The 23,172-nt window shown below is 37.3% G+C and overlaps 1 protein-coding gene across 4 annotated transcripts in view; it reads right to left on the bottom strand.

The window, feature by feature from the left end:
• LOC110068958 (clathrin interactor 1-like) overlaps positions 1-23,172 on the bottom strand; it is a 102,324-nt gene that overhangs the window by 70,495 nt on the left and 8,657 nt on the right. For 3 of the 4 annotated variants that reach the window (XM_089288230.1, XM_089288237.1, XM_089288232.1), the window contains exon 4: positions 14,447-14,578. The exons of the other annotated variant lie outside the window; for it this stretch is intronic. In XM_089288230.1, the coding sequence (XP_089144356.1) occupies positions 14,447-14,578 (132 nt within the window). The remainder of the gene's footprint in view (positions 1-14,446; positions 14,579-23,172) is intronic. 4 annotated transcript variants of the gene reach the window in all.

Raw genomic sequence — 23,172 nt, 5'->3', positions numbered from 1 at the left:
TAGATTAAAAAAATCCGTCAAAATAATAGACCAAATCCACCTATCATTTGACTTAATAGACATCTGCAGAGTTAGATATCCAGATGAGAAACGTTTTTCTTGGTGACAAAAAAATCCAGTGATTCAGCAACGATTAGATTTCTGGCTAACTTCCAGTAGTTTACAAGAAGATGTAGAGAGCGTAGACATTATACCTGTGATTAAATTGGATCCCTCAGGAATCACCTTGTTTATTAAGGGAATTGAAAATCAACGTCATGGCCCCTCCTTTTAGAAGTTCAATGCAAACTTAATTGATGATGAAATTGTATGTATCACTCATTAGAGGTAAATATTGCATATGGTTTGCACATGGATTGAGGTTCTATGGGATTATATTACATACAAAATTCGGCAAGAAACTATTGGCTGTAGTAAATCCAAGGCTGCAGAAAGAAGAGCAACATTAGCAAGTTTGGAAAAGAAGATAAAAAATTGTCAAACAGCATGTGATAAAGACCCAAGCTCAAAAAATTTGAATAATATGGATATTCCTCAAACAGATTATCACTGTATGCAAGAGTTTATTGCACTAAGAGAAATTGTAAGATCCAGGGCAAACTGGTATGAAAAGGGCAAAAAAAGTAATAAATATTTCTTGAATTTGGACCTCTTATACAAATCTATCAAGTTGTGTATTAAACAACAGTTTCATCGACAATCATTACAGAATCGCATCCATTGAAAAGCATCGCCTGGCAAAAGTGGGGTACCCATGATGCTTTGTGGGCGCAATGACCTGGGAATGAGGTTGCAAAAGTTCACCACCAGCTTCGGTCTCTTAAGATCTGAATTGCCGAATTCCCAAATGAGAGTTGTAAAATTTTGCTTTGCATCCGTTTACAGACAATGGAGATACAATTGGAGCAATTAGTATTGTTTGAAAAGTGGTGAAATGCTCTTTTCATCAGTAAAGAGCAAAGGCTGCGTTTGCATATCAACAGAGCGTGAAGTGTTTATCCGTATACTAAACACATGATCGCAAGCAATCCTTTATGATGAAAAAAAATCAACTTCTGCCCAGTGGAATTCTGTAATCTATCCGTATTTAAGAACGGAAATTCTCATGTAGTCCTTGCTTTTAATGTTTTAAGTAGCCACTTATTCGCGTGGAGAGTTGGTTTTGTTTTGGAAGCATTTTTTAACGCTTCGTGATCACCGATGGCCGATCACCAGACGAACTCAGTGACTTCGAAATCTGTCCACATTGGAGCTCTATTTTCAATGTGAGCTTTTATTTTTGATTTTAGTTTTTTTCTACTCTAAGTGTATTACGAACATAGACGAAATTGCTTTCCTCGCAGAGAGATCGCTAAATTCGATCGCACCATCGGATTGTGTCAGAGATTTTTAAACCAGCTGTGTGAACCTAATATGAATAAACATTCGGACTGCAAATGGTTTGTAGTTTTGCTTTTGGCTTTCCACAAATTATTCTGTTAGTTTAGTTCTGATAAAAACCCGACATTTAAAAGGTGATTTAATTTTACATCTGACCAATTTTTAAACAATATAGCCTAATCAAGATAACCCGACTAATTAAAGCAATTCTTCTTCGACGAATAGCACTATGTTTCGGTTGTCTGAGTAAGACACAATACTTGTGAACACAGCGTACACGGGGGATTACATGATTGACAGTCAGGTTGACCAGCCTCCGTGAAGTTACGCATGCTCTCTTTCTCTTTTCTAGCTTATTTGCATTTTCCCATGCAACGTTTCTCAATGGGCGCGTTTCTATGTTTTTTCTGTCAATCATAAAATCAAACAAGGTGACTTGCTTTCACCTCTGCTTATCATTCTATCTTTGGAAATACTTGCATGTTACATTAGACAATATCGCAATATCCATGGCTTAGTTCATATACTGTGATCGTCGGGGTGAGTGTAGTTCTGAAAAGAACTGTTGTTGGTGACTGACGCAACTAGTTTGCGACACACCGGACAGCTTATGTGACGAAACAGATACCTTGAAGGTGTTTTTCACAAAAATAACTACAACACTGACTTTATTAGACGAAACATTTACCAACCTACTGAAGCTGACGCTACAAACAGGTACCCAACATCTGTTACTACAGTGACTATACCTTACATTAAGGGCACTTCTGAGACCATCTCACAGATCCTACAGCCCTACAACATCTGTGTAGCCCACAAACCTACAACTACGTTACAACACTTACTTACGTGAAAGACAGGGACGAACCTAACAACAGACAGGGAGCACTTTACGAGATCAAATGCTCCGACTGCCAGGCTTCCTACACTGGTGAGACTGGCAGAAACCTTAACACAAGACTGACTGAACTCAAATGAGCCACGAGAAATGGTGATGCCAACAATCACATTGCTGTACATCATCAACTGACAAACCACAACATTGACTGGGACTCTGCTCAGTGCTTAACCTACCGTACAAACTATTTTCAATGAGTTACTCTGGAAAGCTGGTACACTAACCTAGAACAAATGCCTCTTAACAGATGTCAACAACTACCAGCGCCTTACAAATGACTTATCCATGACAGAAACGAAACTGACAAATGCACTTCTAACAGACCGACTTAACAATACATGGACCAAAAACCGACTAATTTGACTAACAATAGACAGATCGAAACCCACCAATGACGAGTCTTAAAGGGAATACCATCATGGCTAAACTGACCAATAATGTTTAATAGACCAGACTTATAACATCATCGACTGACAAACACTATTCACTTGACTCTGAAGATGACTTCTGATCAGGTTGTCAAAACATCAGTCACCAACAACAGTTCTTTTCAGAACTACCCTCACCCGGACGATCACACTATACGAACTACTGATACTCCTGGGTTCAAACCATTTACTATCCATGGCTTAGTAATCAATAATGAGGGAAAAAACATTAAGATGGACATTAAGATGGAATCCACCAGAAGTTCAAGCAAGAAGTGGACGAAAACCTACCACCAAGATTATTTACATCATATTGCAAACTTCTGTACAACTGTTTTAAATAACTTCTCCAAAAAATATATCTAGTGACACCAAACGTCGAAAACGAAGGTTGCACTGCATGTAAAACACTTGAAAGTACTAGTGAAATGAAACTGATGATTTTACCTGTGTTTGCACAATTTCTTTGAACTTTGAAATTTATTATCTCTCATTCCCATGGAAAATTGTTTTTTGGTGTATTTACAGGCACCTATTTATATCTTTAGCTTAAACAAAATGTAAAATGGCATGTTAAAGTGCCTATGAAGTAAAAAATAATTGCTGCTTATTTGAAAGGATTTTCAAAGTAAAGAATATTGGTGTTTCCCTTTTTGGAATATCTTTTTTCGTTCTAGAGATATTTACGTGTTTGTATTATGCAAATGAGGAAAGTGATGACGTCATAGGTGGTTCCACTTGAACAGTAAAACACTGAATCAAGAATATCTCTAGAAATATTGGAGCAGTGTTTTTTCAAACTTGGCACCACGAATGTGCATCACAAAAGAAACAGAATGACACCTGTGTTGCTGCCATGGCATCACTTTTGGCCCTAGTCTCTTTCTGAGAAAAACCAAATATGCCAATTTGCAAACCTTCGAAAAGGGACAGAGGGTCTTGCTCAGAACACACCCGATTCCCATATTGTCTTAAATCTCCCCATTAGATTGTTGGGAGTGGATGATCCTTGTTTAAGATAAAATCTGGTAATGTTAGTTTTAATTTTACAGGACGAGCAGCATAACTGTTGTTATAGCGACGGCACGACATGCGTCATTTTGTTTTTTTTGTGATGTACATTTCTGGTGCCAAGTTTAAAGAACACTGCTTTAATATTTCTAGAGATATTCTTGATTGAGTGTTGAACTGTTTTAGTGGAACCACCTAAGACGTCATCAGTCATACTACAAAAACGTGAATATCTCTAACACTAAAAAAGATATTCCAAAAAGGAAAACACCATTCTTCTTTACTTTGAAAAGCCTTTCAAATCAGCAGCAATTACTTTTTACTTCATAGGCACTTTAAATACTTAAAATTATACTGGTACCAGAGTTTTGTCCACTAAAAACTGAAATCAGGGTGAGATGAAATTGAAAAACTCCGCTTGCCCTTTGGGCAAGCTGTAATTTCATCTTACTAGCCCAAATCTCTGGGGAGCTAGCCTGAAATTATTTTATTTAATAAGGATAATTAAATTACGGAGCTTAGATGAACTAAGTTTTCTTTGATTTTCCATTTCAATTAAACCTTACACAATAAAACATTTAAAAACACTCAATGTGTGGTTCAAGAGAATATCCATACCCCCCACAGAGGGTTTCTGTTTTTTTTTTTTTTTTCAGTTTGACCCCCACCCCCAGGGATTTTCCATTCCACAGGCTTCACGGTACTCCTCCCATCCCTGGAATTTCCATGATTTTTAGTTGAAACTGGTCATTCCACCAACTCAAACTAGCAAGAGAATCGAATGATTTACCGAAGGTCTTACTAGAACCAACTGAACCAGAAATCAAATGACTTATATGACTTATCAATGAACAAAAAATATGCACAGAGTGTTACTTCAGAATTTTCGAAAGTTTTAAGTTCTGATAAAGACAAGGTGCATCGTGATGAAACTCGTGAAACTACAACAAAGTTGCCATGTTTGACTTCAACTGGCTTTCATCAGAGTGAAGAGAAATGTAATTGTCAAATTTATGTGACCTCTGTCATGATTATTACATTGATTTTGTTTTTGCTCGAACAGAGTGCATTATAAGCTGTTATTTTTCCATTAGTTTTGTCGCTTATGTGTGTATATTATATTCTCATGTTGTGCAGGAATATTTGTGTGGTATCAAATAACGTGGTGATGTATTCTTGGTTTTTATGCGATGCAGTCATATTTTTTTAAAAAAATTACCTCTTCTTCAGAGGTTTAAGTTTTATCAGACATAAGACCCTTTAGGAACTTGACGTTTCACAATGTTTTAACTCGACAAGATTCTTCATTTTGTAATAGGGCACGTTGAGTCTCCAAGCTTTTGCGTTGCCTGAAATTAAATAACGGCCCAAGAGGACTGTCGCATAGGTCAAAGGATGAGTTATCGCTTTAGTTCTTGCTAACTGGACAATTCTTGCACTAGAAAAAGTATCAGTTTCAACATGTCGGAACTCTAGAGTAATAACTTTTCGTTTCAATCCTCTGTAAGCAAAAAGATGGCACCACGCAGTGCATTGTAGGTAAATGTACCAAATTAACACATGTAAACAGACATTGAAACAATATGGCGGTCGGTCGCAGAGTCCACTGAAGCGGGTTCTGATGCCTTTTAACTGTGCTGTTGCGGGCTGCGGTCATAAAAGTTGGAAAAATACAACTCTGAAATATTATTCCTTCCCAAAAGAGGAAAAATTAAGGCAAAAATGGATGAGAGCTCTGAGTTTACGATGCAAGAATTACAAGTGGAAATCGAGCAACCAAGTATGTAGCGCGCATTTTCCCGGAGGACACAAATATGGAACAAACAATATACCCTAAATTTTTCCAAGAAGGGATTTAAAAAGTGGTAAAATTGTGTGGCCGGTAGACATTTCAAGTTTGCAGCAGGACAAAGACAAGAATAAATCCGCCTCAACAACGAGTGTCGATAGCATGAACATTACTGCCAAGACAGTTTCAGTAAAGGAGAATTTCCCACTGCAGGGAAAATCAGATAATGACAATGTAGTGTTGCAGCAGGGCTTGGATGCGAACAAAAACCAAGGCTGTACATGCAGCCATGAAATTAACATATTGTTGGAAAGGATAAAGTCACTTGAGGAACACCGAAAGATTGAACGATGTGGCATAAATAGGTCCATGCTTTCAGACTCTGATATCAGGTTCTACACCAGCGTGCCAGATTACAAAACATTTCTTGCCTTATACAATTTTCTGAAACCACGGTCGGGTTTTCAACTAAATTACTATAATGGCTACACAAAAGTTATGTCACGAAACATCCATCATATGTTGTGTCCAGAGGAAGACCTTGTAATCTCGTGGAGATTGATGAGTTATTTTACACCATGAATAGACCAAGGCTAAGCTTACTTGAAAAAGACCTTGCCGATCGATTTAACACAGATCAAACTGAAGTATCTAAGATTTTTTCTACCTGGGTTGACCAAATGCACGCGTTTTACACGCTAATTGGCGACACTAATTAAAGAAAAATTAAGAAAAACTTTTTGAATTTTTTGAAGAGGTTTTTGCCCAACAGTTTTAAGCCAGGAGCATGAGCACGTGTACCTCATTATTGACTGCACTGAGCTATTCATCAAGAAATCTTCACAAGTTATTCAGCAGAGCGCAACATGGTCAGAGTGTAAAGGCCATAATACTGGTAAAGCTCTCGTTGGCTTGTCCCCAATTATGCTTCCAGCATTTGTATCCGAGGTGTATCCTGGAAGCATATCAGATGAAGAGATTCTGTCTGTGGCATTTTGGCATTGGCCCAAAGAGGGGACAGATGGTTGGCTGACAAAGGATTTATTGTCCAACACATCCTGGATGATTATGGAGTAAGAATAGACACATCAGTGAAACTGGGAGGAAAGAAGCAGTTTACTGAAGAAGATGTGCATAACAGGAAGAACTCTCAGGTCAGAGTACATGTTGAACGAGCAATAAGAAGGATCAAGGTTTTTAGAATTCTTACAGGAAATATTCCTATTTGTCATGGACACCTTCTGTCAAAACTATGGAAAGTATGTTGCTGGCTGACTGCGTTCCTACCACCATTAATTAATGGCGAAGAAGAACATGAGGAATAACATGTTTCACATGCATGAAGTACTTACTGTAAATTCAATTTTCTGCTCATAATAACAATGACAATGTTATTAAACACATAATGTTTTGTGTTTAGGTGACCGTATCATTTCTCGTAAATGAAATTATTGCTTGCCTTCTGTTAAGAACTGCATATTATTTAGGGTTCCAGATAATTTTTCAATGCAGTATGTCAGTTAAGGAATTCCAACAGGTCAATTCCCGCTGTTTCCACCAAATCAAGTGCTAAAAAGTATTTTTTCATTAACATGTCGGTTCATGTAGCTGACCTTATCGTGTTTTTGACCTGAGACCACACACTTATCTGGAACACTGAATTTATTACGCATAACCTACTGACAATATTTGACAATAATACTGGTAAAGCTGTTATTGGCTTGTCCCCAATTATGCTTCCAGCATTTGTTTCTGAGTTGTATGCTGGAAGCATGTCAGATGAAGAGTGACACTATTTGATGCCAGTATTTTTGTATCTTCTGAAATACATTTTGTAATGCAAGCCATTATGTGGAAATCAGGGTCTATAATAGGCAACATAATCAGAAAATTAAGCCCAAACAATTGAGAACACACTGACCACACTTGTTGGGGCTATGATCATGGCAATATGTAAAGTAATCTTCTATCTGTACATACAAAGGTGATAGATCTGTGACTCAGATATCCTGAAAATTGTAGGAAACAGAATTTTGAAAAGCACATTTCAATTGCTGTGTTCAATGAAATTGTTCACAAGTGAAATAATAATATCAAACATAATAACCAGTGTTGTGCTCTGGAAATAAATATTTATTTACATCTACTTATTTATTGTTAACAAATTTAAGATATATTTAAGAGTAAGTGAAGCATTGAACCAAAAATCTATAATTTGTGCATTTCAAAATATATTTAATATCAAACTGTATTTTTAAATAGCTAATTTTCAAACAAAGCTTTTAAAAGACTTTGAAAATAAAAGCTGGTGGTTGCTGGTTTAACTTAAGCTGTCTTCTGGATTTATGAAAACATCTAAGGACGACCCACTGTTAACTATCAGATGACAGAAAAATAACTTCTATGCATGATCTTGCAAGTTCATTTGCCCACTGCCATAAGGGTAGTAAGTTCTCAAAACTGGGCACTTGATTTGACAGTCCTTGAAGCTTCTGGGCCAAGATATTATCTAGAGATGTAATGTCTATTCTACTATTGCTTAGGATTGCATTGCAGCATACTTAAAAAACATCAATGAAATTATTGTTCTTCCCGATTAAAAAATACTTTGACTTCTTACTCTCTGGAACATACCATATTTACCCGTGTATTAGACGATCCCGTGTATAAGTCAACCCCCAATTTTTGAGGCCAAAAACTAGATTTTCTTAATTTCCAGGTAAGAATTTCTTGGAAAACTTATCTTGTATTTCTTAAAATTATCTTTCAGCTACCACAGATATGTAAACAAATCACAGCAAGTTTCAACGTGCAGCTTTAAAGCTTATTATGGCATGTATACGAGCATTTTACCCAGTTTAGCAACACGTGTGCATGCAGGCTTTTCGACAATAATTTTTGTAAAATGCTCAAAAAATCAAACATAAGGATTTCAAACAAACCTTAAGTGTGAAGAGATTAAAAGTGGCTTTATAAGACAGGCAAAACACCAAAGAAGCTCATGACTTTCAGAACAGTGCCATAAACAAAGTGCAAAGCGTGTGTTGGGAACTTGGTAGTCAAGCCTTGAAATCGGTCAAGTACTGGTACAGAAGTCCTCACAGGACTCACAGGAATTTTCAGGACAAAATTGAGCCAGTGAGTGTCTACAAGATCCAGATTAAAAATTTAACGGATAAATGTTGATGCATTTTAACTTGAAGCTCTGATATAGAGAGAAAAATCACTAAGCGAACGTATGTTGTAAACTGTGCTGCCATTAATCACATGTTTGTTAACATTGAAAGACAATTATTATGCTAATTATTTAACTGCCGCTTGGATCTCAAGTTTTGACCCATGTATAAGTCGAGGGCGAATTTTTGGACTGATCTTTAGGTCTTGAAAGGTCGACTTATACACGGGAAAATACGGCAGGATTGGAGAATACAAATATTGGCTTGTGCACATTCTTCCTGCAACTGTATTTGGGCAACATGAGCCCCAGTTACCGAAGATAGCGGTTCCAAATTACCTTCAGCACACAGACACAGTCCTGAAAGCCCACCTTGTTTTCCATTTTTAATGTCTACAAGTGTCTTGCATGTTTCACCTGGAAATGTCCTGTCTGGGGAAGCTCCATAAAATTGGTCACTTTCCAGAAGAAAAAGACCACATTTTTCCACAACAGCAGCACTCTCACTTGTAAAGCAATTTGCAGCTTCATCTTCAAATACAATACCTCTGTGAAAGTTCCTGAAATTTTTTGAGGGTTCTGCTTTTTTATTTCTGATGCAGTCCCAAGTTTCTTGAAACTCCGTCTTCCCTTGTAGACCAATTACAGCGTGTGCCTTTGATGATGTTATCTTTCCAATTCTCTTACTGAACCACTCAGAACTTCTTTGAGCAGCAGGTAAACCTACTTCAGTCACATTTTCTTTATTTTGACACTCTTGCATTGATTCACTAATGGAAACACAACTCTTATCTACAGACACATTTTCTTTCTCTTTGACAGAGTTAAGTTTCAAAATTTCAGATACTACTTTAGGGCACTTGGATGAAGCTAAGTCATCACATAGCTTGGTTACTCGTTCATTATCAACTGCTGGCTCTCCGTTCGGTCTTGATGTGTAACCACGACTCACCTCCACTGGCAATTTATGTTTTCTTCGTCCACTTTTGTCGCGCTGTAGCAGATGCTTTTCAAACACAATTTCTTGCAGTAGAATTCTCTTCATGTGCTCTTTCTCTGGATCTTGTGAGGCTCTTATGGATGGTATTCCCCACTGCTGACGGACCTGTGTGCAGCTGATTGACTTGGGAAGCTCAACACTGCATGACATGGTGGCCTCTACCAGTTTGTACGCCAAAGCAACAACATGCTTGCAAAATCCTCATTTCCCAGCAGTACACGAGTGGTCTTTTGCAGCTAGAATTTTTCCAGATGTCTTATCGAAAATTATTGAACATGCATAAAGCCCTTCACCAGATGAAATACCTTTGGCTTGTTTCATAGCGGGCCGTGTACAGCCTTCAAGTACAAACATGCTGTTTTGGTTTGGCAGAAGGTTGATTCGCATGGGTTTCCCAAACGTTTCGAACTTTTTTGTCTTGGAGAAGGCATATCCTTCCTTTACATGCTTCTTGTTGGAAGTCAGCTCAAAATACTTCTCGACAACCGAGTGGGTGATAGTCAGAATGCCTGACAGCGAAGACATCCAGCAGTTCTGGGGAATATCACCATTGAGTATTTTCTCTAAAACTCTATGCTCACTACCGAGTGTTTCTTTCCTCTTTTGCTTGTAGAATTTCCCGCCTGGGTCCTTTAGAAATTTCTCATCCCAGCCATTTTCAATATATAACTGGACTCTAGTAAGGCAGAAATAGAAATCATCTGTGAGACAATGTATCTAATTAAATAAAAATTATAAGATCGATTGAAACACCTCAAAACAGCACTCACGCGATCTACAACTTACTTGTGTTTCAGCTCTTTTAAACTGAGTTGACTTAAATTTTGGCATCCTCGACGCTTTAACCATCTTATGGCTTCAGATTTGGTGAGCTTTTCGATTTCTTTTGCTAACTTGGCCCCTGGAATTTCATCTTCAGAGAGATGGACGTCTGACACAAAAGGCACCATCTTGTCTGTTTACGTATGTTAATTTGGTACATTTACCTACAATGTACTGCGTGGCGCCATCTTTTTGCTTACGGATCATTGCAAAACTCAATGACAGATGTTTCTGTTACTTTACGGCTGTCAAAGCTCTGTAAAATTTGGGTGAAACACTTCTCCGGATAACACACGAATGAAAAACTGCAGAAATCTAATTCTTGGCGAGGTTGTTTATCTATCAATCCTCTTTCATATCCCAGATTCTTGACTTTATTTATTGAATTATGATTTTTAGTTTTGATCAGTGATCATGTGAATTAGGATCAATAATGACAGTATCAAGTTTGTACAAAACATGAGAAAGAAATGGCACTCTACATGGTCAACACTGAATCGAAAATCGTCAAGTAGTAGAGAGTCTTGCAAATATCTATCTTTGTATATGTATAGCTGTAATACATCATCAAGTGTGTACAAGAAAGCAAGCCACATAGGTCATTGTGCTACTCTGTGTAGTGCTACTAGATCCTATTCTAACAATCATTAGAACCACATGTTCAAGGTGATATCATGTACTAGAGAACTGATGTGTGACCTAATATTGCGAGATCTCAGATCAGCTGACAATAAGCGGTCCGCTGCAGAGTCTAGCCTTGCTGTTGGCGAGATCTTTGTGCGGTGGACGGACTCACGGCAATCCCACATTTTGCCAGCTTCCTCTGAATCTGTTGGCTTATAGTCTCATCATTTTTTTGCATCTGTTGATCTATAAATGCTTTTGCATCTACAGACAACTTTGTTGGTCTTCCCAAGTGTGGTAGATTCACCACGGAGCCAGTAATTTGTAGTTTCTTGATGAAATGAGAGACGCTAGTGAGGCTTACTACTGCTTACCAGTAAACCTGCATTCTTCGATGACCTGCTGGGTGGAGATCTTGCTTGTGAAGGGGCTCGATTTGAGTTCTCGTATAATTTGAAACTTTAGGCATGATGACTGACCATCAAGGTGCTTTAAACATTAATGTAAAGCGAATGAGTGAATGATTTCTGGTCTAAGTTAAATAAACACGAACAGTCGCTATCGCAGGAAACTGGTGTGGAGACTGGGGTCGGGTGCAAGAAAAATCGTGGTTCTACATGCTGTGAAAATGGCATTTTGGCAAGTGTGTAACATAGTGATTAAGTACAATTGCATTTACTTATCGGAACTGTGGTGTTTTGGGGTTTTGAATCAAGTCAACAATTTAGCATTACTTCTGAAATAACGAGGTGAGTTTCATAGCTAACATTTCGTCGAGCTGTGATGCTATTTTGGCAGATTAATGATATCTTTCATGCGCAATGATTGGAAAGGTCATTTATATATTCCACTCAGCGAACTGTGTTTTGAAGGTGAGAAATTCATGCACTTGTTTTGGCAATTGTACAAGCTATGTAACGTGTGACCCGGAAAACATGTTTTTAATGTCTCGAGCATCTCTTCAACTGCCACAGGTTTTACATTACTGCTAAACTGGGAGGTGCTAGGTGCACTGATAGAAGCAGAGACAATTATTGTAGAGGTCGATGCAAGATCAAAGGAGGAACTAGCCCGAGTTGTATTTTCTATAGCAGACAGACTAGACATAGCTACGGTTGTGTTAGAAGTGATAGAAGATGCAGGGAACATATCAGTAACAGTAGAAATAGAGAGCAAGTCATCTGTACATGAAGAAAAAATAATTCAATGATGAAACCTACAAATGAAGTTTGCACCACTTAGCGTAACATAATCATTTTTCAGTTTCTTACTTACAGTTTGCGTGACTGTGGCTCTTTAATATTACACAAACGCTTATCCTTTTTTTTCTCTCTCATGTTACTTTTCTTCACCAATTTTAATACTAGGAACTACTTTGAAATAGTACTAAGCTTTAACTGCAACAGGGAAAATACAACTGCTCAAAACTCAGGATTCAGAAGACACTACACAGGCAAGTGAGTTCAAGTGTTAACTTGACATTCGTAGCGATCACTGTCGCGTGTCAGCGGCTGTTAAATTAATCAAATACTCAGCAAAAAGAAAGTAGGTTATGCTATTTTATTGATTTTCACTCACAACTGCTTTTCTGATGCTTTGGTTGAAAACCAAATTCTAAAAGACCTTTCTGTCGTTTTCCACGTGCAGACACCATTTTGTAAACGATTCACAATGGATTATGGGGGGTTTCCCCTGGCCGCGAGAGGAATGGAAAAGACAAATTGGCGGATGTCGTTTCTAGGGGTGAATTGGCAAAACCAAGCTGGATTGCTTCAACAAATTATGTATTTTCAAAGTGGTAACACCTGCGAGATATTTTCACAGCATTGGTTGGAAGGGGAAAGCAATATTTTCCCATAAACGCAATGGGATTTCACCTTTGAACAGACAAACATTCGTTGGATAATTTCGGTAAATATTTCAGTGAAACAGGCGGTAACATTTACTTGAACAGCCAGTAAAAATAACCGGTTACCGGCTCTTAACAAGAACCCTGATCATTGTGTAAGATGTTGCAGTGCAGTACACAACAAAGGTCATGTGAAGACCACTGGGATGTACATGTAAGGATTCTGTAGGGGAGGGTGAAATATTTCTTTTAACTGTTCATCCAGTACACTGGTTGTATTATGTGGAAAGAAAGTTTTTTTGTTAAGAGAAGTGCTATTCATCTGGGCAGAAGGACAAAGCAAAGAATGTGCCTATTTTGAAGAAAATGTTATGAACATGAAGAAGAACTTGTGTCACATGTTGTGCCAAGGTATCAACCTAATCAAGACTTTGTTGTTCCCCTTGCATCTAGTATTCTTTTTGTATTTGAGCAACTTCTGCCATGGTAAAAACCACAAAAAACTCTTTTGGTCTGGTTTGTATGAAACATCACTAGATCTTCCAGAAGCATGTTTAGAGCAAAGACATACATTGAAGTTCTCTAAAATTTTTTAGAAAAATGTTGAGTTTGCTCTCAAATGAAAATGTATTTATGCATGTCCTATTTCACTGCTTGGCAATACCCAGGGGAGCTAAGTTTATACATTGCAGCCAATTAAAACAAGCTATTTTTTACTGGGCACATGTGGTAAAAAGGTAAAGTCTGCTTACGAGCCAAGTGGCCCATCAGGCCGGAGCTTATCCCGGTTTCTGTAGCATGAAGCAACTAGGAGTATTTCTACTCCCCCCTGGATGGGATGCTAGTCCATCGCAGGGTTACCCCCAGCATTAAGTTCGCCAGTACCAATTTATACACCTGGGTGGAGAGAGGCACTGTGAGAGTAAAGTGTCTTGCCCAAGAACACAACACAATGTCCCCAGCCAGGGCTCGAACCTGGACCGCTCGATCCGGAGACGAGCGCACTAACCATGAGGCCACCGCGCCTCCCTAAGGGCACATGTGGGCACATTGGAATTTTGTTACTGAGCCCATGAGGGAGCATCGGAATACAATGGGATAACTATGAAAGTTGAAATACTTTCAAGAAACCAGCACAGTTACAGATACTGGAGGGCTGTCATTAAGTTTTGAGTCACCTGTAGTCTTAATCTTCACACCTGTAACAAACTTGTTACCTTTTGAGTGAATTGTTTCGACTATAGGCAAGTTCACTGATAACATCAATGGTCCATCAAACATACTCAGCAGTAGCAGGTATCACAGGTTACAGCCCTTATTGACAGGCCTGTATCCTATTAGCTCTGCATACCCCTCCCCATTGTACTACACTTCATGGGAAACTTCAACATTGAGATTGAAAGAAATGTTCATAAATAACATTCTGATGTTGGAGAAGCAAATACATAATATGCACAAAAGACAACATACTGTAATTCCTTGCATAGTCCTCACTTGAAACTCCTTTGTACTTATCACGATTTTTCTTGGATCTTTTCCGTTCTTGCTTTAACCTGTCATCATCCTGAACCAACTCAACAAGGTCTTTCACTTTGTGACGTACTGTGTAGAAAATAACATAAAACTATTTAAACCTGCAGGTGATTGCTGGTAATATCAATAGGCAACCTGACATTACTAGAGGGAGTTAATTTGTACTATGATGATTGTTCGAGCTTTAACAAGAATAATTAAAAGGTTATATTTCCCTACCTTGCTACCTTATATAAGGCTGTGGTAAATTTTGACTTGAAATGAGTACTGAAAATTTTGCATTGCAAACTAAATGATTAACTTGTTTGAGCACATAAGATTTAAAGACCAACTTAACACCAGTTCTTTAAAAAGTGTCAGTTTCAAACATTTCTTTGCCGGAAACTTGCTAGATCATATCATTCTTCTGTCAAGATACCATCGTGTGGTTCCAGAAAATATCCACACCCCCACCACGGGTTTATTTTTCCAGTTTGACCCCCCATCCTCCAGGATTTTCCGTTCCAGGGGGTTTCACAGCACTCCTCACCCCTAGCCCTCAGAAATATTGTATCCATAAGTAACAAGACTTAGCTGATTTATTCTAATCTTCTAGGTACTGTAATAAAATTGAAACGCAGTTGTTTAAGGTTACATTGTAGATGAAAACGTAAGTAGTAGGTTATGGAGTAGCAGGTTCCATCCAAAAAGTAAGCAGCTAAGGTGTGCCTGAAAAACTTGCCACAGAGCACCTGCTCACAATGCATCTTTCAGGGAGAGTATGCCACTGGGAACATTTTTGAAAAATGATTCCCCGAGATGCCATTTGGGGCTATTTTCGGTAAATGTTGTGTAAATTTGTAGATGGTTTTCCCACTCTTAATTTGATCTTATAGTTCTGGAATGTACCTTTATGAGATAGTGATAACTGAAGTCATGTATAACTCGACAGCTTACAGTCACTATGCATGTCATTATTACCTTTATTTTCTTTACATGCCATGCAATTACAAATTCTGAACAACTGTAGTGCACATGAATAAAACTACATACTGGCACGGAATATCATCTTGAAAACAACTAGTCTTTTTCACAATTATAGTCACTGGTGTTCAGTTACTGTCAACTTCAACTCAAGTCCTTGAATCCACTATATGAAACAGAAGTAAATGTAACATTCTCGTGCTGCGGCATCCGATACCCAATAAATTGAATTGAAGGTTTGGTTGTTTCACGTCTTACTGGCTCCTGACAATTCCTAAAAGAAAAACTCACTTAAATTGTATTTTTATGTTAAACTACATTTATTTTAAGCTTTTTTTTCTGATATATAGTTTGTCAGGGTTTTATTGAAACTCGCACATGTACGAATTTTTTCTGAAAGGACACCTGTGAAGGTAGGAAGTAACCTTAACAAAAACGACATTATCTCTAGCAGATAACTTTGGCAATTATTAGCTTTAAAATTCTCTATATTTAGGCGCTTTTGTATGCATTTCTTGGCTTCATCTTAAATTTAATTTTAAACAAAGTTTATTTCACGTTTCTTTCATATTCTAATCTTAAGATCACAATGTTAGGCATTTTAAAGCGCACAGATTTGACACGCATTCATTCTCTGATAGGCATCTCACCAGGACTTCGTTTCTAAACCCATTGATGCCTGCATAAAATTGCCCGCAACCCACCCGTAATTCCCTGACGTTTTTGTGAAATATTTCAGTGTGAGCAAAAGCACAAAAAAAAACATATGCACAGTAACCACAGACACAAGATCAGGTTTCAATACATCATTTATTTAAAGTTGAATAAATGAAGGACCAAAATATTAAAAAATATCAACACAAAGAACTCCACCTCAACCTCAAAATATTGTAATAAATAGCATTATTTTTTGTAGAAATATAAGTAATGTGAAATTATCAGCATCTTTTTTTTCTTTTTAAGTAAGGTAGAAATCCAATAGGTTATTGTAAAAACTATAAAAGGGGTTAATCGTGCCTAAATAATGTCATATGTATACAATAGGGGGAGGGGAAAAAGTTTTCTGGAATGTAAGTACTGTAACTGTAACCAAGTAAGTAGTAGATAAATGTTGTACTGTAGCACTGTATTGTAAGTATTTTTCATTGTAAGTAGTGTTCTTTTTTTTCTTAGTCTGGTAGTGTGGAAATAAAGTTAATTTAAAAAACAAAACAAAAAGAACTCAACTTGATGTGAAAAACTGATGAAAAAACAAGAAATTATATTATTTCTTTACCACGCAACAAAATGTCCCACACATGCCAAGAAAATTGACTTTGCGAAAATGAGTTAATAATTGAGTTTAGAGGACAAAAATGAAACCAAATACAACAGAATTTCATTATAATACTATAATGGCTAACATTTGAAGAAAACAGTTCGAAAAATAAAAGCAAAGAACTCAATGTAAAAATCAATCTGAAAACAAGAAATCAAGTAATTTCTTCGCCGCACGGCAAAATAGTATGGTGCTGCAAAAGAAAGATGAAAGTCGTAAATCAAAAAGACGACAAAAACAACCCAATTATTTTGAGATCAGCTGTATTTCAACTGTGTTAAATTAGTGGCAATTTAGTTCTTTTCTCAGCAGAAATCCAATGTGCAAGTTACTGTTCACTTTTAAAACCTAAAATTCCCAAATACAAGGAACCAAATGAAAGAAATGCGAAAGGAAGTTCAATAACAATAAATTTTCATTCAAGCTGAGGCGAAGAAACCTATTTAAAAGTAAAAAAATGTTCAAAATTTCGCAGACGTGCTTTGCTGCATGACCACATGTTCAAACTATTCTTCACGCTAACGCGAAAGCTTGAGGTTTTGCCGACCGCTTTTGCAGTCACTTTAACGCCCGTGGCTTTACCGATAGTTCCAAAAGTTGAATTCAACTTCGAAGTAATAATGTACATTACTATTTTTTGTTTCTTAAGTCAATCTGCTTTAAATCTGCGATCTGTCATCAAAACTTACTTGAAAGCACTCCGATCTGAGGCCACCTAAACATTGATTTGTATTTTCCCTTTCTATTTTAAAGCCCAAAGCAGTAATTTATCCGTGTTAGGAATAAAAGCAAGACCTTGGAAGTTTTAAGATTTGGCCCACCACGCGCCATGATTACCTGCACTTTTCAAGCGCATGATTTTAAGAGGAAAAACCGTCTTTCTCGGACCCCTAATGACCTCTAAATATATGGTCAGAAAGTCCATTCTGATTGGTTTATTTGTCCTCAAGAACAATAGAATAGGAGAACCAAAAAGTCTTCAGGGAGGTCTCTCTATTTACGCACACAAAAGAAAAAGCGAGTGAAGAGAGCACCAAGCACGCAGGGGTGGGGGATGGGGTTTGTGAGCGAAGCGAGAAGCAAGAAGAGAGTGGACTTATTAGGCTTCTCCCCCTGTCATCACCTTGCTCCACCCCTTGACCAATTAATTAAATCGGACTAATAAAATTTGAGCGGTAAATTGATTATTTTATTAATTGATTACAAGCATCAGTTTGCAAACAACCCACACGTGCGTTTGAGTGTTAAGAATGTCGTCTCAGACGACTTTTCAACTGCAAAAAAACTGCTACAGTACAGCCTAAAAGTAATGCACGTGCAAGAACTTCTTTTTGCGTCTACAAGCCAGCAACTTCTTGCAGCTTCCTACGGGAAGGATCTTGGATCCTGCAAGACGCCAGAACTTCTTTGCGGTTATAGATGTTAAAACTGCAAGAACTTCTTTGTGGTTATAGAAGTTAAAACTACAAGAACTTCTTTGCAGTAGGATTTTCAAAACCCAAGAACTTCTTTGCGGTAGGATTTTCAAACCGCAAGAACTTTTTTGTGCTAAGATCTTAGCACACAAAAATCTGGAACGGTCAGATTTATATTTTCTAGCCCACACTTACCGTAAGAAGTAATAATGTGACAATTTCTTAACTCTTGACAACTAAACCCTTAAGTTCAGTTCAGACAACAAACTTTTCATGAGCCAAACTTAATTCAAATTTGGACCGACCCAAATTATGAAACATATGCCTGTTAATTCAGGCGATATCAAACGGCCTAAGAAATGTTTCGAACAGATCATGGCAGCTGTTCAAATGGCCAAGGAAAAAGCAATGAACGGATGCGCATTTGATGAAACTTGAAATTCTTTGATTGGTGTGAGGTGCTGTTTACATGTTCTACAAAGTACTTATATCCATCAAAACATAAACAAATATAGCCAAAGAAGAAGTTGATTATCTCACATGAACCGACGAACAAACAAATCGTTGACCTTACTACGTATACGGCTACCATCACCCAAGAGGTCTTGGGAAGTTTCTTAACCCATTGATACTTGCATGAAATTGCCCGCAACCCACCGCTAATTCCCTGGTGTTTTTGTGAAATATTTCAGAGCGAGCGAAAGCACAAAAATAAACCATATGCGCAGTAACCACAGACACAAGATCAGGTTCCAAGACATCGTTTATTTAAAGTTGAATAAATGAAGGGCCAAAATATTTAAAAAATATCAACAAAAAGAACTCAACTTGATCTGTAAAACTGAAAAGAAAACAAGAAATTATATTTTTTTCTTTGCCGCTCAACAAAAGCCAAGAAAATTGAATACACAAAAATGAGTTCAGTTTTTACTTCAGAGGACAAAACGAAACCGAATACAACAGAATTTCCACTCTTTTACTATAACGGATAACATATAAAAAAACACCTGAACATAAAGGCAAAAGACACATGTAAAAACCATTTTAAAAAGAAGAAATTAGATAATTTCTTAGCCATGCAATGAAATAATACAGCACAGTGAAAGAAAGATGAAAGTTGCACATCAAAAAGATGACAAAAACAAGCCAATTATTTTGAGATAAATGGTATTTTAACTGTGTTAATTTAGTTCCCACTTTGTTCTTTTCTCAGTAGTTCTGTAGTGGCTGGATAAGACTCAAAATAATACATTTGAACGAAGAAAATAAACTAAACAAACAAACCATGGGGTTTGCTGTAAATTAAATATGCACAAATCCAGTGTGCAAAAATACTGTTCACTTTTAAAACCTAAAATTCCCAAATAAAGGCAACCAAATAAAAGAAACGTGAGAGGAAGTTCAATAACGATAAATTTTCATTCAAGATGAGGCAAAAATACCTATCTAAAAGCATAAAAATGTTCAAAATTTCTCAGACATGCTTTGCTGCATGACCAAAAGTTCAAATCAATTCTTCACCCTAAAGCGAAAGCTTGAGATTTTGCTGACAAGTTTTGCAGTAACTTTATCGGCCGTGGCTTTACCGATTGTTCTAAAAGTTGAATTCAACTTAGAAGCAATACTGTACATTACCATTTTTGTTTTCTTAAGTCCAGGAAGCTGCTTTTAATCCGTGATCTATACTCAAATCTCACTTGAAAGCGCACTGTCATGTTTTCGTGGTGGTTGAAGGAAGGAAAAATTCTTCACCAGAAAGGTTTGAGGACTCTCAACACCTTGATCTTCCATTCTGAGGCTACCTAAACATCAATTTATGTTTTTCCTTTCCATTTTTAAGTGCCAAAGAAGTAATTCCTCCATTTTAGAAATGAAAACAAGGCCCCAGAAGTTTGTAGATTTGGCCTGCAATGCACCATGATTACCTGCACTTTTCAAGTGTATGATTTTAAGACGGAAAACCGTCTTTCTAGGACCCCTAAAGCCCTCTAAAAATATGCTCAGAAAGTCGATTCTCATTGGTTTATTTGTCCTTAACAACAATTGAACAATAGAACCAAAACATCCTCAGGGAGGGCAGGAAAGGCAATTGCCCCCGCGTGCTTTTTTACAGCCAGTTACGGCCAGCACAGGAAATTGGGAGTGAGTTTTCGCACAGCTGGTTATAGCTGGCATAGGAGTCAATGGGTTAATGATGTGACTAACATTTAGTTCTAAAGTGTAAACCATATAAAGCCTAAACACTGTTGAAGTCATTCTTGGAGAGAGTTCTCGTTTGCGAATATTTATCACTGACAGTGGGAAGAGTTTGGTCACGTGCTAAGCAACCTGTGAATTGAGTGTGTCGCAAGATACATGTAACTTTACAGTTTGAGACAGAGATAAGGCCTTTGGCTCTTTGTTGGTTTATAATTATTTTTATCAGTTTAGTAACAGCACATTTTTATCATTTCCTGAATTAGATACTGGGTTTGCCTCGTTTTGTTCTTCAGCGACATGGAGGAACTTTTACTGTTTACAATAATTATTGAGATGTGTCCCGGAGTCCCAGACTAACAGCGTGAAATGACTGTATTTGAAATGGCTTTTTCTGTCCGGAATGACCCTTGTGGCAAAGGTTAAACAAACAACATATTTACTGGGAAGTAGCTTCCTAGAGCAACCCAAATTTTAAAACAAGAGAGTTTCTCAGTCGGCGAAAACAAGCACAGGACTACATGCACACATGAAAAAAGCGTGACTTTTTCACATATCAGTAATGTTTGAAGCTTTATGCAAATTCAAGGCGCCAACAATATGATTGTTATCTTACTTAATAAGAAACATATTCAAGTTCAGTGCATGCTGTCTTAAAAGATTTCATTCAATGGGATTCTCTTCAAAAAGACAGGAATGTACAAGGCAAACTCATGAGATTTCGGTTTTCAGAAAATAATTCAAGTGCTTATCACAACCATTGCTATACCGGTAATGTTTTAACGCATTGCAAACAGGGTAGAATTTACAATGTTCACCTTTCAAGTTTCCTTGATTACCGTTTGTTTAGAAACACAAAATGCATTTTACGCAAGAGCTTTTTGTCTGTAATAATGATAATAATGGTGGTGTCTCATTTGTTTACACAGGAAATCTTTGCGGTTCAGTGTGCGATTTGAACGAAAATAGTCTTTGCTCACATATCACACAAGAAGAAGAAAACAGCACTTCTGAATGACAACAGATGTGACCTTACACAGGAAAACGTACACTACGCCTTAACTGTTAACCGGATAAAAGCCTTTATCATCTGTTTGTTATCCGCTTGTAATCTGTTTAAATGTTTCATGAAAACCGTTTCAAGCCCTAGGCAAAGCATTTAATGTTATGATCAAACCGTTCGAATGGCTTTCGTAACTGTTCAAAAATTCTCTGGATCCATTAAAACGGAAAAGGGTATCCGTTAAGAACATCTAAGCAGCCCTTAAAATGACAAAAGTGATCCCTTAGAGAAATCCAAGCATCTATTAAAACGGCAAAAGCAATCCATTAAAAAATCCAAGCATCCGTTTAAACGGCAAAAGCAATCCGTAAAGAAATCTTTGAATTCATTTTAATGGGAAGTCTATCCCGTATCCATTTAGAAAGTCTTGGAACCATTATGAAAACATTTTAATGAACACTTTAAGCTTACTGTTAAAACAACCAAAGACAATGTTAGCCAGAAGCTACGGAGTTCCGAAGACAGACAGAACAGAACGATAAAACAATTTGTCAGACCGAACAGAAAGCCGTGGTATGCTTGTAAATAAATCACGTTGGCGTCTCATTCGCGAACGCTCGATTTACAACTTTCTTATGTCTCATGTTTTGTTGCAGGTTGAGTTTTAAAAGTTAGCTGGCTTAGTACATATTTTTATGTATATTTTAGTGCTGGTCGAATGAGAACCACAACAGCTCTGTTTGGGTCACAAGAATTCATGCAAAACTGTGGTATGCGATGTACCACTTTGTTTACCTTGTTAGAATTATGTTGTAACAAACATACCTTTCCTTTAATCAGTCCCCTGCATTCTATTTTGTGTTAAATCGTACTGAGGTCATGGAAAGTATATTTCTAGCTTGAAATTCATGTCAATCTTCGTCCAAGGGCCGTCCAAGGGCCATCCAAGGACTGGCATTTTAGGCTAAGAGCAAACTTCCCCGACCCCGTCCAGGAAAAGTTTTTCACTCGCGTCACGTGTGAATTGCGTGTAACAATTAGTGATATTGTGGCACGAATGTGTTTCTGCTCTTGAAAAAACTCGCTCGTCTACCATTTATGTAGTATTTTTATTGATAGAAAATCGTGTTTCCTTAAAATAATTTGTGACTGGAGATTACTTCGTTTATATCGGCGGAATTTGATTGGAAATGTTTCTGGATTGGCATTGCATACGATGACTTCGATTACACAAACATGGACAGAATTGTGTTTTTGTTTTCTTGACAATTCGACACAGAGACAATTTTCAACCGTACGTAGTTATTCACTTGCTTTGAATTATATTACAGTCGAACCTCGATTATCCGGACCTCAATTATCTGGACTATTCGATTATCTGGACTTTTTTCTCTGGTCCCAATTTTTTCATGAATATTAATCAGCTGCGATCTTGAAAACTCAAAGTCGCAAAAAGCCCAATAATCCTTTCAAAGACTGTTGAAACAGCGTATTATCCTGTGTGCTTTTCAAAATTCACAAGGGGGACGAGACAAAGAAATATTCTGATGCGTTCAGCTGATATCTGATTGGCTCAATTGTTTTGTTACCAAGGGAATTTCATGCTTGATTAGTTCCTTCCACATGGGTTATGTAAACACATGAGCAATTGATCAAAAACTCAAATAAAAAACATGTCTATGAAGCGAAAGCGAGCCGTTGTATCGATTAAAGATAAGCAGATAATTATTTCACGTTTGGATAAAGGAGAGAAAGGAACAAATTTAGC

The sequence above is a fragment of the Orbicella faveolata genome, unplaced genomic scaffold (genome assembly GCF_042242905.1).
Source record: "Orbicella faveolata isolate gen_17 unplaced genomic scaffold, um_ofav_v1 contig_1, whole genome shotgun sequence".
NCBI lineage: Eukaryota > Metazoa > Cnidaria > Anthozoa > Scleractinia > Merulinidae > Orbicella > Orbicella faveolata.
Note: the sequence above shows the minus strand (reverse complement) of the source record. Positions and strands in the feature narration are given on the sequence as shown.